General features: G+C 47.4%; 1 protein-coding gene across 3 annotated transcripts in view; it reads left to right on the top strand.

Moving 5' to 3' along the window:
• Positions 1-13,776, top strand: part of CDCA7L (cell division cycle associated 7 like) — a 211,204-nt gene that overhangs the window by 191,496 nt on the left and 5,932 nt on the right. For 2 of the 3 annotated variants that reach the window (XM_010804089.3, NM_001104977.1), the window contains 3 exon segments: positions 5,909-6,049; positions 10,021-10,152; positions 13,037-13,411. In XM_010804089.3, coding sequence (XP_010802391.1) covers positions 5,987-6,049; positions 10,021-10,152; positions 13,037-13,411 — 570 coding nt within the window. In that variant the 5' untranslated portion in view covers positions 5,909-5,986. 3 annotated transcript variants of the gene reach the window in all.

Here is a 13,776-nt window from a genome sequence, read left to right as displayed (position 1 = left end):
CTAGGTCTCCTGCATTGCGGGTGGATTCTCTACCATCTGAACCATAAGTACGCAGAATAGCACCTTTTGTTACTCTTTACAGTTGAGACTTCTGAGGCTCAGTAGAGTCACACAACCTATTCCAGGTCACATAGCTGTGAATATAAGTCTTTTCACTTTCGAAGAGAATTTTGATTCCTTTCTGGTTGGCTAGACTGCATTTATCCTAATATTATGCAAGGTCAACCACTGTAAGTATAATGCACTAGTTGGGAATATTTAATATTTTCAGTTTTTTGCTTTTATGTTTTTGGTTTGTTTTGATGTCTCTTTGATTGGCATTGTAATCAGGTGGAACATAAGCTTTGGGGAAAGGTCTGTGTGCTCTGTCCAGGCCACATAATAGCTGTTGAATGGATCACTGCTGAGTGGAACGGGGAAGTGACAAGTCCTGGGGCCTACAGTGTCGACCTGTGTAGCTGGTCTCACATTAGAAGCATGTCCCTGAGGATCCTCCTTCGTCACTTCCTTTGGGTCCCTCGCACGTGATCCTTGTCGCCTTGGTTGCCTCTGTTAGTTTGTTGCACTGAAGACATGTGGATATTTTACAGACTTTTGTTAAATCCCGGGGCTTATGACTGTCTGAAATGCTTCTCTCAATGCCTTTTGAAGTTGGGCAGCAAGAAACGAAGAGCCCTGCATGCCCCAAGAGTGTGTAGCGCTCTGCTCTTTAGAAAGTGCGTTCTTTGCTTCTGGCCCTGATGGGTAATCACAGCCTTGCTCTGGGCACCCCTGGAGCAGACGCAGGAGGAGGAGCAGGGCAGACACAGCTCCCCGCAGTGGCGGCTGTGACGCTGGCCCCAGGGCTAATGCGATTGACCGGGATGCAGTTTGTTTGCATCAGCAGCATCTCCACTCCTTACACATGCCTCCCGTAAGGCATTGGGTGCTCCTTCTTCATTAACTCTTTATGTCAAAGCAGGCTTCTGGGCCAGCGGGGATTTTTGATTCATAGAATGATAAGTCAAAAAGTGCCACTTAAGGGACTGAACTCAACAGCTGTTACGTAAAGTCTAACGTACTTCCATAAGTATCATCTGTGTTTCTCTGCTAAGAGTATTTTCTTGGTTGTATTGGTTCTGATGACTAAACAACAGTAAAACATGTCTTTGAAAAGACAAAGGAGCTAAACACTGTTAAATTCACCTTCTTAAAGGAGGAAGAGTTTTAATTTTTCTCCCAAGAACCGTCTCAGATTTAGGCTCTTTTTTTTTTAGGAGCATCTTAGCATACATGTTAACAGTATTTTTCCTATTGTTAGTGGAACTCTAATTCTGTAAGTGTCTGCTTGTCTCTTGAAATGATTTCATTAGATGGTTTGTAATTAACTGTCTCACATCATTAATCTTGTATTCAGAGTTTGGATTTGTGTTCTCTGGAAGCCAAGTGTTAAACTTCCTTTGGTTGAACCATTGGCCATCTAATCATTGTTACACAGGAATCATTAAAATCATGATAAAAGTGAGCAGTTAGGGATTAGTGATCTCTCAGATGAACCTGACTGTTAAACTAATTCAATGCACAGAAAACAAGGATCCAAAGAATTCAGGAAGCTTTCGAATACACATCTCTGTGTATGCTAGTGCAGCTGTTACTGAAAGGGAGGTGTGGGGAACCCCTGAAATCCTTTCAGGGTTCCATGAGGACAAAGGTATTGTCATGATAATATTAAGACACTTTTTGCCCTTGTTTGCCATGTCAGTGTTTGCACTGATGCTGCAAAAGCAAAGGCAGGGAAAACTGCTTGTCCTTAGCATGAATGAAGGCAGTGGCTTCAAACTGTACTAGATAATGGCCATCTCTTTCTTCATCCCCATGCCACCAGTGTTAAAAGAAACTGTGTTTCACGTAAGCGTGTCTCCTTGTAGCAGTAAAAATTAGTTTATTAAACCCCGACCCTGAGGGCGCCTCTCTCACGTAGCACATGATGACGCGTGGGGCACACGTGAAGTGCCTTTCGTGCCCAAGTACAGCCGTGGGCCGGTTATCTCAGGGAGGAGACCTGGGTCCTAGCAGGACTGTCCCGAGGATAGCACGCGTTCCAAAGAAGTCTTGAGCTGGAATGATTGCTGTTGTCAGTGGTGTTGGGAGCTGTGTTGGTGGGATGTCTGAAACTGTTTCGTGTGTATTGTGGATAGAGCAAGTGGGTAGGTCTATGAGAAGTACCGGGAATTGGGGTTTTCATTGTGGGGAGGGAGATACTACTGAGGGAAATGAGCGAGAATCCTGTCATGCTGGGTATGAATTCAAGATGTCACACTGAACTTAGATGGAACGTATTTATGACACCTTTGCTCTGTCCTACCTTCCCTGATGGCTCATTTGGTAAATAATCTGCGTGCAACACAGGAGACCCGCCTTTGATCTCTGGGTGGGGAAGATTCCCCTGGAGAAGGAAATGGCACCCCACTCCAGTACTCTTGCCTGGAAAATCCCATGGACGGGGGAGCCTGGTGCGCTGCAGTCCATGGGGTCGCTATGAGTCTGACACCACTCAGCGACTTCACTTTCACTTTTCACTCTCATGCATTGGAGAAGGAAATGGCAGCCCACTCCAGCGTTCTTGCCCAGAGAATCCCAGGACGGGGGAGCCTGGTGGGCTGCCGTCTATGGGGTCGCACAGAGTCGGACACGACTGAAGTGACTTAGTAGTAGGAGTAGACTTTAAAGAAGTCCACGAAACTACCTGGGAGGGAGGGAGAGAGGGACAGACCGGAAGAGAGAGAATATTACATTGCAGGAGAATACCACCTAGTATATGAAAGAGGAATAGTATTAATATTTGAAAATCATTTTGTAACCCTTGAAGTGGTAATTGATTCAGATGAAAGGTAACAACTGAAACTGCTCTCAGAGAGAATGGATAGTCAAATGTCTATCCAGAATGTCAAATGTCACCCTAGTTATTAAGTACCAAGGGCTATAAAGATGCTTTTGCTAAAAAGATACCTGGCAGACCCCATTTTAACCTGATGGTCAAATAACATCAGCACTAAAGGCCAAACCAGGTGTCTTGGGTTACCTGCAGAACACAGCACTGCCCACAAAGTAGTCTGGCCCAAAAGAAGCCATCTTGAGTCTGACTGTGCCTCTAGATCTAACCACCAAATTGTAGGAAATCCAAAGGGACCGAAGAGTCTGTTAAATACCATCCTGGGGCTGCAAAAACCAGAAAACCAAACACCTCTAGACTCAGGCAAACTCTACAGTCAGATGAACCAGTTTCTTCAAAGATCAGTTGTGAGAAGACAACACGAAGGAGACATGAGAAAGGACTTGAGATGTACTGACCAACGTATGGACCTTATTTGGATCCTGATACAAATACATTTGGGAGTAGAAAAAAATAAGTTAATAATTCTGGACACAGACTCTATATTTGCTGGTAACACAGGGTGAAATTACAGTATGTTTACAGTTTTAAAATTGGAAGGAGGGCAGTTGGGTCTGGATACAGATGGAACAAGACTAGCTATAGATGAATCATTACTAGGGTATTCCCATGTGTGTTCATGATACTATTCCATATACTTAGGAATATATTTTTATATATTTTATATATATATAGTTTTATATTCCTAAGTATATATTCCATATATTTTTATATATGACAGTTTTATAATTAAAGATACTACTAATTAATAGGAAGGCTGCAGTCCATGGGGTCGCTGAGGGTCGGACACGACTGAGCAACTTCACTTTCACTTTTCACTTGCATGCATTAGAGAAGGAAATGGCAACCCACTCCAGTGTTCTTGCCTGGAGAATCCCAGCGACAGGGGAGCCTGGTGGGCTGACGCCTATGGGGTCGCACAGAGTCGGACACGACTGAAGTGACTTAGCAGCAGCAGCAGCAGCTGGACGTTTTGCACCTCTCAATACAAAAGCATTGAGAAACACATGTCCTCTGTATAGAACTGGCGCCAGTAATATTTAACTTGAATCTATCAGAAAACAATCAGATCAGCTCAGAATGTGTGATTCTACAAGGCAGTTTTCTTGGGTTGTTTAAAAAACGTCAGTGTTACAAAATGCAACAAAAAATAGTGTCATAAGAGGACCATCAAATGCAATGAGTGATCCTTGCTTGAGTGGATCCCTTTTGCCCTTAAAAAGTTATGAAAGACATAACTGAAAATAATAAATTATATTATTGAATAAGTATTATTTTGGGTAAGATTATGGTTATGTGATTCTGTAGGAGAATGTCCTTATTCTTGGGAGATGTGTACTAAAGTATATTAGGGTGAATTGTATGGTGTCTGCAAATTACTTGAAACGTATGTGGATTCATTTCAGTTAAGTCACTCAGTCGTGTCCGACTCTTTGCGACCCCATGAATCACAGCACACCAGGCCTCCCTGTCCATCACCAACTCCCGGAGTTCACTCAGACTCACATCCATCGAGTCAGTGATGCCATCCAGCCATCTCATCCTCTGTCGTCCCCTTCTCCTCCTGCCCCCAATCCCTCCCAGCATCAGAGTCTTTTCCAATGAGTCAACTCTTCGCATGAGGTGGCCAAAGTACTGGACTTTCAGCTTCAGCATCATTCCTTCCAAAGAAATCCCAGGGCTCATCTCCTTCAGAATGGACTGCTTGGATCTCCTTGCAGTCCAAGGGACTCTCGAGTCTTCTCCAACACCACAGTTCAAAAGCGTCAGTTCTTTGGCGCTCAGCTTTCTTCACCGTCCAACTCTCACATCCATACATGACCACAGGAAAAACCATAGCCTTGACTAGACAGACCTTTGTTGGCAAAGTAATGTCTCTGCTTTTGAATATGCTACCTAGGTTGGTCATAAGTTTCCTTCCAAGGAGTAAGCATCTTTTAATTTCATGGCTGCAGTCACCATCTGCAGTGATTTTAGAGCCCAGAAGAATAAAGTCTGACACTGTTTCCCCATCTATTTGCCATGAAGTGATGGGACTAGATGCCATAATCTTCGTTTTCTGAATGTTGAGCTTGAAGCCAACTTTTTCACTCTCCACTTTCACTTTCATCAAGAGGCTTTTGAGTTCCTCTTCACTTTCTGCCATAAGGGTGGTGTCATCTGCATATGTGGATTAGGTTGCCTCATATTAAATCACTGTTTTCCTAGGTTGGAAACATTCAAATATCAGCAGATGCCTAAGGTTCAATCTAATATTTGTTGAGAGAAAGAGAAAAAAAGCAACTGGGGGTTCCAGGTGAAGCACATACAAATGTTTGTGCTATTCTTTGACCTTTCTCTGTGTTTGAACTTTTTCAACATAGTTGGGAACAAATAGGTAGTCAACATATAAAAATGAACTCTCAGCAAATACATGTTTGTTAGATTAAGTGTGCTAACAACATTCTCTCTGGGAATAATTGCCTGTAATAGTGTTTAATAGAATTAATTCTAAACTACTTAAATTGATTCAGAATATAGAAAAGAAATCTTTATTTCATTATATGAGCTTTCATATGACAAAGAAAAGAAAAAATAACTATAGGTGGAAACTAAGAAAAGAGGAGCTTAGTGATAAGGAATATAATTTTTTTACATGGATGACATTTAAAGACAAATCCACTGTAGGGAAGAATGTTCTTATTTTTTGTCTAGAGAAAAATGCCTTTTATCTAAATATGTATGGCCTTGACATTCCTTGTAAGATAGGATATAGCTCTAGAATTTGAAGAGAAAAACTCTTCTTTTCTACCCCTTCCCTGGTTGCCATGAGGTGTCAGTTGAGGCACATTTTGCTCATGGTTATTGGGGTCTTATGAGCAGCCATGGCAGATGGATGAAGTCATGGGATGGTAATTCCTGCTCCTTGAGAAAATTTCCCTAAGTGAATATAACAGTCCCTGATTTTGTTCTCCTTTTTTTCCCAATTCAAAACAGATCCCTAAGGAAGTGGCTGACATCTTTAACGCCCCTAGTGATGACGAAGAGTTCGTTGGTTTCCGAGATGATGTTCCCATGGAAACCCTCTCATCCGAGGAGAGCTGTGATAGTTTTGACTCGCTGGAGTCAGGGAAGCAGGTATGGGTGGGTCCTTCCAAGGCATGCATTTGTCTGGAAGCCTGGATCTTGGTTTGGATAATGTTTTATATGAACATGGTCTTAAATTGGTGGTATCAGTTAATTGTTGAGCATCTTATTTTATCGTTCGTGCCTTCGCGTTTTAAGAATCTGGTGAGGGTGTCTCGCTCAATTTTGCTGTTTGAATCCTTTCTATGTACAAGATTCTTTTTCCCCAGTGAAGGCCTCACACGATCAGATCCGCTCTCTTCGCCCCTTTGGGACCGCAGCCCGTGGTGAGGCTGTACTGGGAGTGCTCCCACCCAGCTGGTGGGGGCAGGCGGGTCCCGTGGGAGTGTGTGCTGACCGTGCGCCTGGTGCCCCTGCCGTGGGGCTCCATCTGCACCTCACTCATGGAATTGCTGGCAAAAGCATGATTTTTCATTAATTCCTTTGATCTGTGGTTGACACGGATTACAGTTCTCAGAGAGGTAGATTCCTGAAGGTTTGTGTTGTGACTTAGTAAGAGTGTGGCCGGAGTATGCAGCTTTGTTCTGAGTTCAAAACGGCACTCAGAATTCCTCATTCTCCCTGGACCACAGCCTCTTCTCACAGGCAGTGAGTTAAACCCCCCCAGCTTCTACTGGGCGATAGCAGAGGGAGGCAGTTAATTATATAAGTGAAGCGCCGTGTCGTGGCCGTTTGTGGGGCCCTCAGCTTACTTGATGCCTCTGCAGCGTGTGGCCCCCTCAGCGCCTGCTTCCACTGCCCTGGGTCTCTCTCTCCTACACCTTCTCTTCTTGGTGGGCCTCCCTTCCACTTCCTGTCCCCACATGTGGCTGTTCTCCACAGTTTCGTCTTCAGACCTTCCACTTTGGCCTGGTCTCAGCCGTTGCCTCCTGTTGTTCATGGTGTAGCTTTTCTCTCCAGCCCCAGATATACTTCTGATAGCCGCTAGGATCCATCTTCATTGTTCAAGGGAAATAGGAAACTTACCATTTCCTGCTGCGCTGGTTGTCTGTCTTTGGAGCTCTTGACCCCTCCCGCTGCTCGCCCATCTCGTCAGGGTGTTGAACGTCTTCCGCGTTCCTCACCTCATCCCTTCCCTGCTCTGTTCTCTTCAGCCGTCCTGGTCCTCCTGGTCCTTCAGCTGAGCTCCGGTCACCATGCTCCCTCATTCAGAACTCACCAGTCCCTCCGTTTGAGTGTGCTCGGGCAGTGAGGGCGGCCTGTTGGGTCCACCCCCGCCCCCCGAGCAGTGGGGGACACGTGGACGGTGTGAGCATGAGGGTGGTGGGCAGCGGGCATCAAGGAACAGAGCGGCTGCTCCTGCTTCCGTCATGCCTGCCCCAGGGCCCCCCTGCCCCCAAGCCCACCCTCTCCTCGCGCCTTCTGTGGCCCAGGACAACACGCTTTTCATGTCGAGTACACTAAATTCATGTGCCTCCCTGGGAACGTGCAGGTACTGTTCCAGTTTCACAGATGATGAAGCTAAAGCGTGGGGAGGTGAGAATGGACAAGTCCCCACATCTGGGAAGTGACTGGGCTGCGATGTCTCCTGTCTCAGAGCCCCACTTCTCAGCCCCGAGGCTTCCCCATCTCTCACCCTCAGGCTCAGCTGCAGTAGCCGCCCCTCCGCACGCACCCTCCTACCCCCATGCATTCCCCGGGCTCCTCATCCTGCCTCTGCGCTCCCAGCGCTTTTCTAGCCTTGACTCCAGTTCAGATCCAGGTCAGACGCTGCTGTGAAGCGTCTGTGAAGTCTCAGTGGATTTTCTTACTTTCTCTGCACCGTGGTGCTGTGTCTCCCTTACAACGCTGATCCTCGCCATGGTGACCTGGGGACTTGTCTAGCTCCCTTCCCAAGTGGTAAGCTCCTTGATGGAAGAGGCTCGCATTTGAACCGTCTTTCCAGCTTCGCTAGATCAGATCCTTCCTCTGGTTTCCTGCGCGCAGCACCCATGCACGAAGGATCCTGGTCTCCATGCTCCATGTTTGACCGGCTCAGCTGCCATCACTTTCTAGTCTGTTTCTTCATGTTCTGTGAGCTTCAGAAGAGGAAAACATCACCGTTCTGTTAGTTCCTCTTCTGATCTGTCGTTTGCTTACGTTTTTATCATGGTAGATATAGGTCAGCCAGGCCCATAACATATTGCCTGGTACTGATTTTAAAAGATAACAGCCAGTTTTCGGAGAGCAGAGAGCTGTGTAAAGGTTGTAACCAGCAACGCAGGAGGCTGTGTGGAGTGGTTGTTTGCTTCGTACAGACCCTTGCTGAAGACAGGTTTCACACCCTGTGAAAGCAGGAGCCTTGGTTTAGGACTGCGGCCGAGCTGGTTTTCTCCATCAGAACTGGCCACCAGAGTCCTGACCTCGCCCTGGCTGATCGCTGCCTGTGAGACTAGTTCACAGCACTGGAGGAGCCAGAGGACTGTGGGTGGGAACTGCTGTCCCCAGGCGTGACCCGCTTGGGCCCAGCAGGGATGTTTGGGAGGCAGTGAATATGCACAGGGCCCCATAGCCCTCGGAAGCCTGTGCAGCAGCCCGGGGCTCTTGGGCCAGGTGTTTCCTGCCCTCGGAGGTGGTGGGTTTCCTTGGGAGCCCACCACAAGCACCGTTCTTCCTTCATGATAAACCCTGGCCTGTGCTTCCCTGCCCCCACCGCATAGGCTCCCGATGCCATTCTGTCCCCCAGAGAGAAGCCCCATGAGCTTGCACACAGTCCGTGCAGTGAGTTCTGATGCTGGTCTCCCCGAAACACAATTTGAATTTCACTTTAAAGAAACTTCTCTTTTGTGGTGATTTTTTTTTTTTTTAAGCAGCTGCACCACAGCTATCAACAAAGGAACAAAATAATTTAGCTCAGCACACTCACTCCAATTACCCATAATAATTCATAGGAGACATTTTTAAGCTTAAAAAAACATGCTGGATATAGGCATTTCTTTCTCTGTCCCCCTGGAAGTTTTTTCCACTCATCTATTATATCTATTTTTCTCCAGAGATTATCTGAGCTCAGATAAGTATGTAATTAAAGTCAGGGAGAAGGCGGCGGAGAGTGATGTGACGAGGGGTCACTGCTATATTGGGTGTGGGAGGGAGCGACGCCAGTGGCAGCTGGGGACACGGGCTCCAGGCTTGGCTGCCGGCTTGGAGGAGGCTGGTTTGTGGGTCCCCGTTCTGTCCCGAGATTCATTCTTTCCCCCTCCTTTCTTTCAAGTTTGCGACTTACTTCTGTGAGTTCAAAAGATAGAAAAAGTTAAATGTCCTTTCTGAGCCATCTTCCCTGGGGCTCACTTGCTGCCTGGGGGTGGCGGCGCCTCTCAGCTCCCACGAGAGAGACAGGGCCTTCTGGGGGTGGGAGGGCTGGCGCTCTTCCGTCAGTCCCCTGTGGTGGTGGGTGATGGAGCCACTGTGCCTGCTCAGCGGTGGGTGGGGAGGGGTGTGGAAGCCTGTCCCTGCAGGGAAGCCTGCTCTGTGTGAAGGGCCGTCTCCCCTCGGAGGAGCCGAAGGGTCCTGTTAGACAGGAAAGCCAGCGTGTGGGGAAGCTGGGTTTTCTCCTGTCATCTCCTCTAGTACATTTCCCGTTCTGTGTGAAAGTGGACGTTTCTGATGGCCCGTGCTGGAGGGAAAAACTGAATTCCGTCCATCCTTACTGGTCACCCAGCTGACACGGGCTGTGGCCATTCTGATTTTTGGAAATTGTTCAATTGGTGGGTCTAAATTTTGTGTGTGTCTGTGTGTTTATTGTGTTAAAATATACATAAAATTTACCATTTTTAAGTGCAGGCGAGTCCCCAGTGTCCTGCCTGCAACACCCTTGAGCGGCCCTGAGCACCTTCACAGTGTCTCGTGGCCTCCGCCATGGTCTGTTTCCAGAATGTTTTCATCATCTCAGACAGAAACTCTGTACCCATTAAACAGTCACTCCCATTGCCCCCGGCCTCTGTTTTTCCTTTTTTCCATGACACGTATGTGTGTTTTCAATTTAGCAGGATGTGCGTTTCCATTCCAAATACTTCACAGAAGAGCTCAGAAGAATTTTTATAGAGGACACTGACTCAGAGATGGAAGATTTTGAAGGATTTACGCAGACTGATCTCAATGTTAATAGTAACCCAGAGGTAATGGGAATAATTATCCACATGAGGGAGTGTGGGTTGTAGTATTTTTAGTCCTGTTTCTGAATTGTACTGTTACTTGTAAGAAGTCTCTTCACACATGAAAAGGTTTTACTTTTTCTTACATGTTCATCTTCTAAGCCAGTTAGCAAAATGTAAAAATTGGCTATTCCAGGGTGAATTCCTGGTCCAGCGATCCATTCTGCTCTTAGGGGAAATCTAGTTATCTTTCCCAGGTACTTTCGGAGTTTGGGGGTGTGTGTCTCAGGCGTCCCTTACTGTCCTTATCGGAGAATTTAGTTCAGATGTTTTGCACCTCTTCTCTCTGAAAAGAGGAGGGTCTGTCCGAGAGTAGCAAGTTCCTGAAAGTCATTTATTGTTGTGCAGTAAGTAATGTTCTTGGGTTTGGAGTTCCTTTGGCAGAAATTTAGCTGTGGTACAAACATGAGGGTTCTCTCTGTGCATCCTTGATTTGGATCACGCTGTGGTTTTTACTGATACTGATACCCTGGGCCTGCCTGCTTCCGAAGGGAACCCCTCAGCACTTTGCCATCAAGAGACTTGATGGCTGATCTCTTCCTCTTATTCCCTATGTTCAGGCCAGTTTGCTGCCAACCAGCATTTGAATGTCAGGGTAATTTTGAAGAACGGCCTTTGGATTTTTAAGGCATAAGTGTTTTCTCCTAACTGAAAAGTAGCAGCATACATTTAGCTCAGAAAATCAACACACCACTTCCTTCTGTGGTATCAAGGTCAAGGAGAGGGAGTTTAGGCTTGTCATGTTAAGGAGTCCCCAGGGAAGCACTCCCACGTGGAACCTGTGCAGCGGGTCAAATATGCTGTGATCAGAAGGGTGGTTTTGGCCTTTGTCTTTTCCCAGGGGGGCCCTTAGCCCGAAAGCCCTGATGGTGGTTTTGCTGTGAATAGCAACACAGAGTGGTGCCAGCCTGTGGGCCCCAGCCCCCTGCCCCGAGGCTTTCTTTACAGAGGTTATGTGTGTGCTGGCCAGCAAGCCTGCAGTTCCTTGCCAGCAAGACACCGCGGTCCTTCCAAATTTAAACACATCACTAAGAGTAGATGATTACCTTCGGGTCTTCAGCTAAGTAATGTCGGGGTGTTCAAAAAAGTTGTTTCCAGCATGGGAATGCGAATTAGCCCCAAAGTCCATTTTTTGTCTCTCCCCTCTCCAGAATCTATACATCTGGGGAGTGAATTGTGACAGTTTATGTTGACTCTGATATAACTCACAGCTCAGGGCAGGTCCACCTGCATATTTTAAAATTCAGTGAGAAAACAAGCATTGTTGCCTCCCTGCCCAGCCCCCTTCCTGCCCTGGTAAGGAGTGGTGAGACCACCTTTTGAGGGTATGACTCTGTGTTGGTGTCTAGGGGTCAGCTGGCCACACGAGACCCCTCCACAGCTATGGCATCAGCCCTCAGGCCAGAGTCCCGGCTGGTGTTCAGTGCGCGCTTTCCCTGCTTCCGTTCTTTGTAGTAACCTGCTCCATATCCTTGGTAGAGACGTGGAGGTGGGTTAAGTGACGATTACGATAAATGAATAAAGCCAGTTGGGGAGACACTTCTGTGAAGTCATCCAACAGTGTCTTCACCCAGCTCACCATTCTCAATTCCACAGCTACTAGCGTGGGACCTGCAGGATATGAAACAGATCAGTGTAATCTTACGTCTGCTTGGTTTGTTGTGCGTTGATACATACCCCATGGTTTGGATGTCATCTCTTTTTGCCGCCTCCTGTGGCCTTATTTTTTGAGTCCAGCTGGAATGTGGAGTGGGGTTGGACACTGAGGAGCAAGCAGAGTCGTGTACTGAATCCCGGGCCTCCTCCTGGTGCTGTTCTCAAGTTCTCCTCACAACAGGAACCCCTGACAGAGGTTCCCCAAGCTACACTGTCCAGCCCGTGGTCAAGGAAAGATGCTCAGGCCATGACCTGGGTCTTAATATCGAAACCCATCTGCTGTTGTTGAGTCTTTTGCGTCTGAGATGTCACCTTGCTTTCCATTCTTACTGTGTTTTCCCGTGTAAAACCAAGTTATGATTTCATACTGGAGACCTACACTGAGGGAAATTGAAATTGGGACTGTGAGTTTCTTAAGCTGACTGGGCGGGTGCCTGCAGCTGCGGCCCTGCAGAGCTGTCTGCCCGATTGCACCCCCTGGCCCTGCAGGTTACAGAAAGGAGACGGGCTGCCCTAGAAAGAGGACCCAGCGTGTCCTGGGGACAAGGTTCCCCCACTGCCCCCGATGGTGGATTATCCGCCTGCTCCTTGGTCACTTCACTAAAATGAAGTCGTTATCCTCTGTTTCTCTTTTTCATGAATCCTCTCGCAGCATTTAGGGCAGGATGATATTTTGTTTTTCACTTAGCACTCTTATTCTGTCTGAACACACCTCTTAGGTCATGCACACCCTGTTCTTTGACTGTTCCCACATTGCTGGGCTCCCAGATGTGCCCACTTGGTGGGTCAGCGTTTTGCTTCCAGCCTGATGCTCTGAAGAGAACACAGCCAGTGTGTGTGTCTGGGCCACAGTGTGAAGTCTTCAGCCTGCTATTTGATTTTGTCCCTCAACAAACTACTTACGCGTTTAACTGAAGAATTCAGCGGGAGTGACCAATAGGAAGGGGGAGCACTCAAGTAGAGAAGGAAATGGTGACCCACTCCAGTACTCTTGCCTGGAGAATCCCAGGGACAGAGGAGCCTGGTGGGCTGCCATCTATGGGGTTGCAGGGAATCGGACACGACTGAAGTGACTTAGCAGCAGCAGCAGCAGCGCTCAAATATTCACTGTTTTCCTAAAATAGAGTGGTTTTAAGTGTGTCTTTGCGAAGGTTTGCCATAGACACTTTGTTCTTTCTCTCATTTTCATTAGCTTGTGGAGTCAGATTTGAGTGACGACAGTAAAGAATCTTTCGTGAGTGGGGAAGAAGATGATGATGAAGAAAAGGCTACAGCTCGAAGAAGCAGGCCTAGAAGAAGCAGTATTGGTCTTCGAGTAGCCTTTCAGTTCCCCACCAAGAAACTGGCAAAAAAAGCTGATAAGAACGGTTCTGCAGAGCCCCTGTTTCCTGGGTCACGTTTACAGGACAATAAAAAAATGATTCTTGGAAGGAAGACCAGCTGCAGGCAGGAGAAGGAAAGTGAGGACTCTGCCTCTGAGTCTGAGGACGACTCCCGGGATGAGGGCCAGGAGAGCTCGGATGCTCTGCTGAAGAGGACCATGAACATCAAGGAGAACAAAGCCATGGTGAGTGTGCGTCCTGGCCGCCGCCGCCGGGCTCCCGGAGCTGCGCCCCTCCACAGCTGCTGCAGCTTCTGTCAGGAAGCCTACTCTGGGTTTTGCGGGTTCTTCCTCTTTTCCTGGACTTGCATCGGTCATTGCCTGACTAGCTCTGGGTTGGGAAGAGACTCCCAGGACCTTCCACGGTGCCCTGGACTCACACTAGTTACTGTTGATCAGATTATGTTGCAAATGTACAGTGGTTTAGAGACAAAAAAGCCTGTCCCAGCAAAAGGGAGCAACATGTAAATAGGGTGTCCTGAAGCCCTCGGAACAGTTACTTGTGCAGGGCAGGCAGGCAGCTTTCAGCCTAGCTGTTGCACTTCGGAGAT

This window comes from Bos taurus, chromosome 4, assembly GCF_002263795.3.
Source record: "Bos taurus isolate L1 Dominette 01449 registration number 42190680 breed Hereford chromosome 4, ARS-UCD2.0, whole genome shotgun sequence".
NCBI classification, from domain to species: Eukaryota; Metazoa; Chordata; class Mammalia; order Artiodactyla; family Bovidae; genus Bos; species Bos taurus.
Note: the sequence above shows the minus strand (reverse complement) of the source record. Positions and strands in the feature narration are given on the sequence as shown.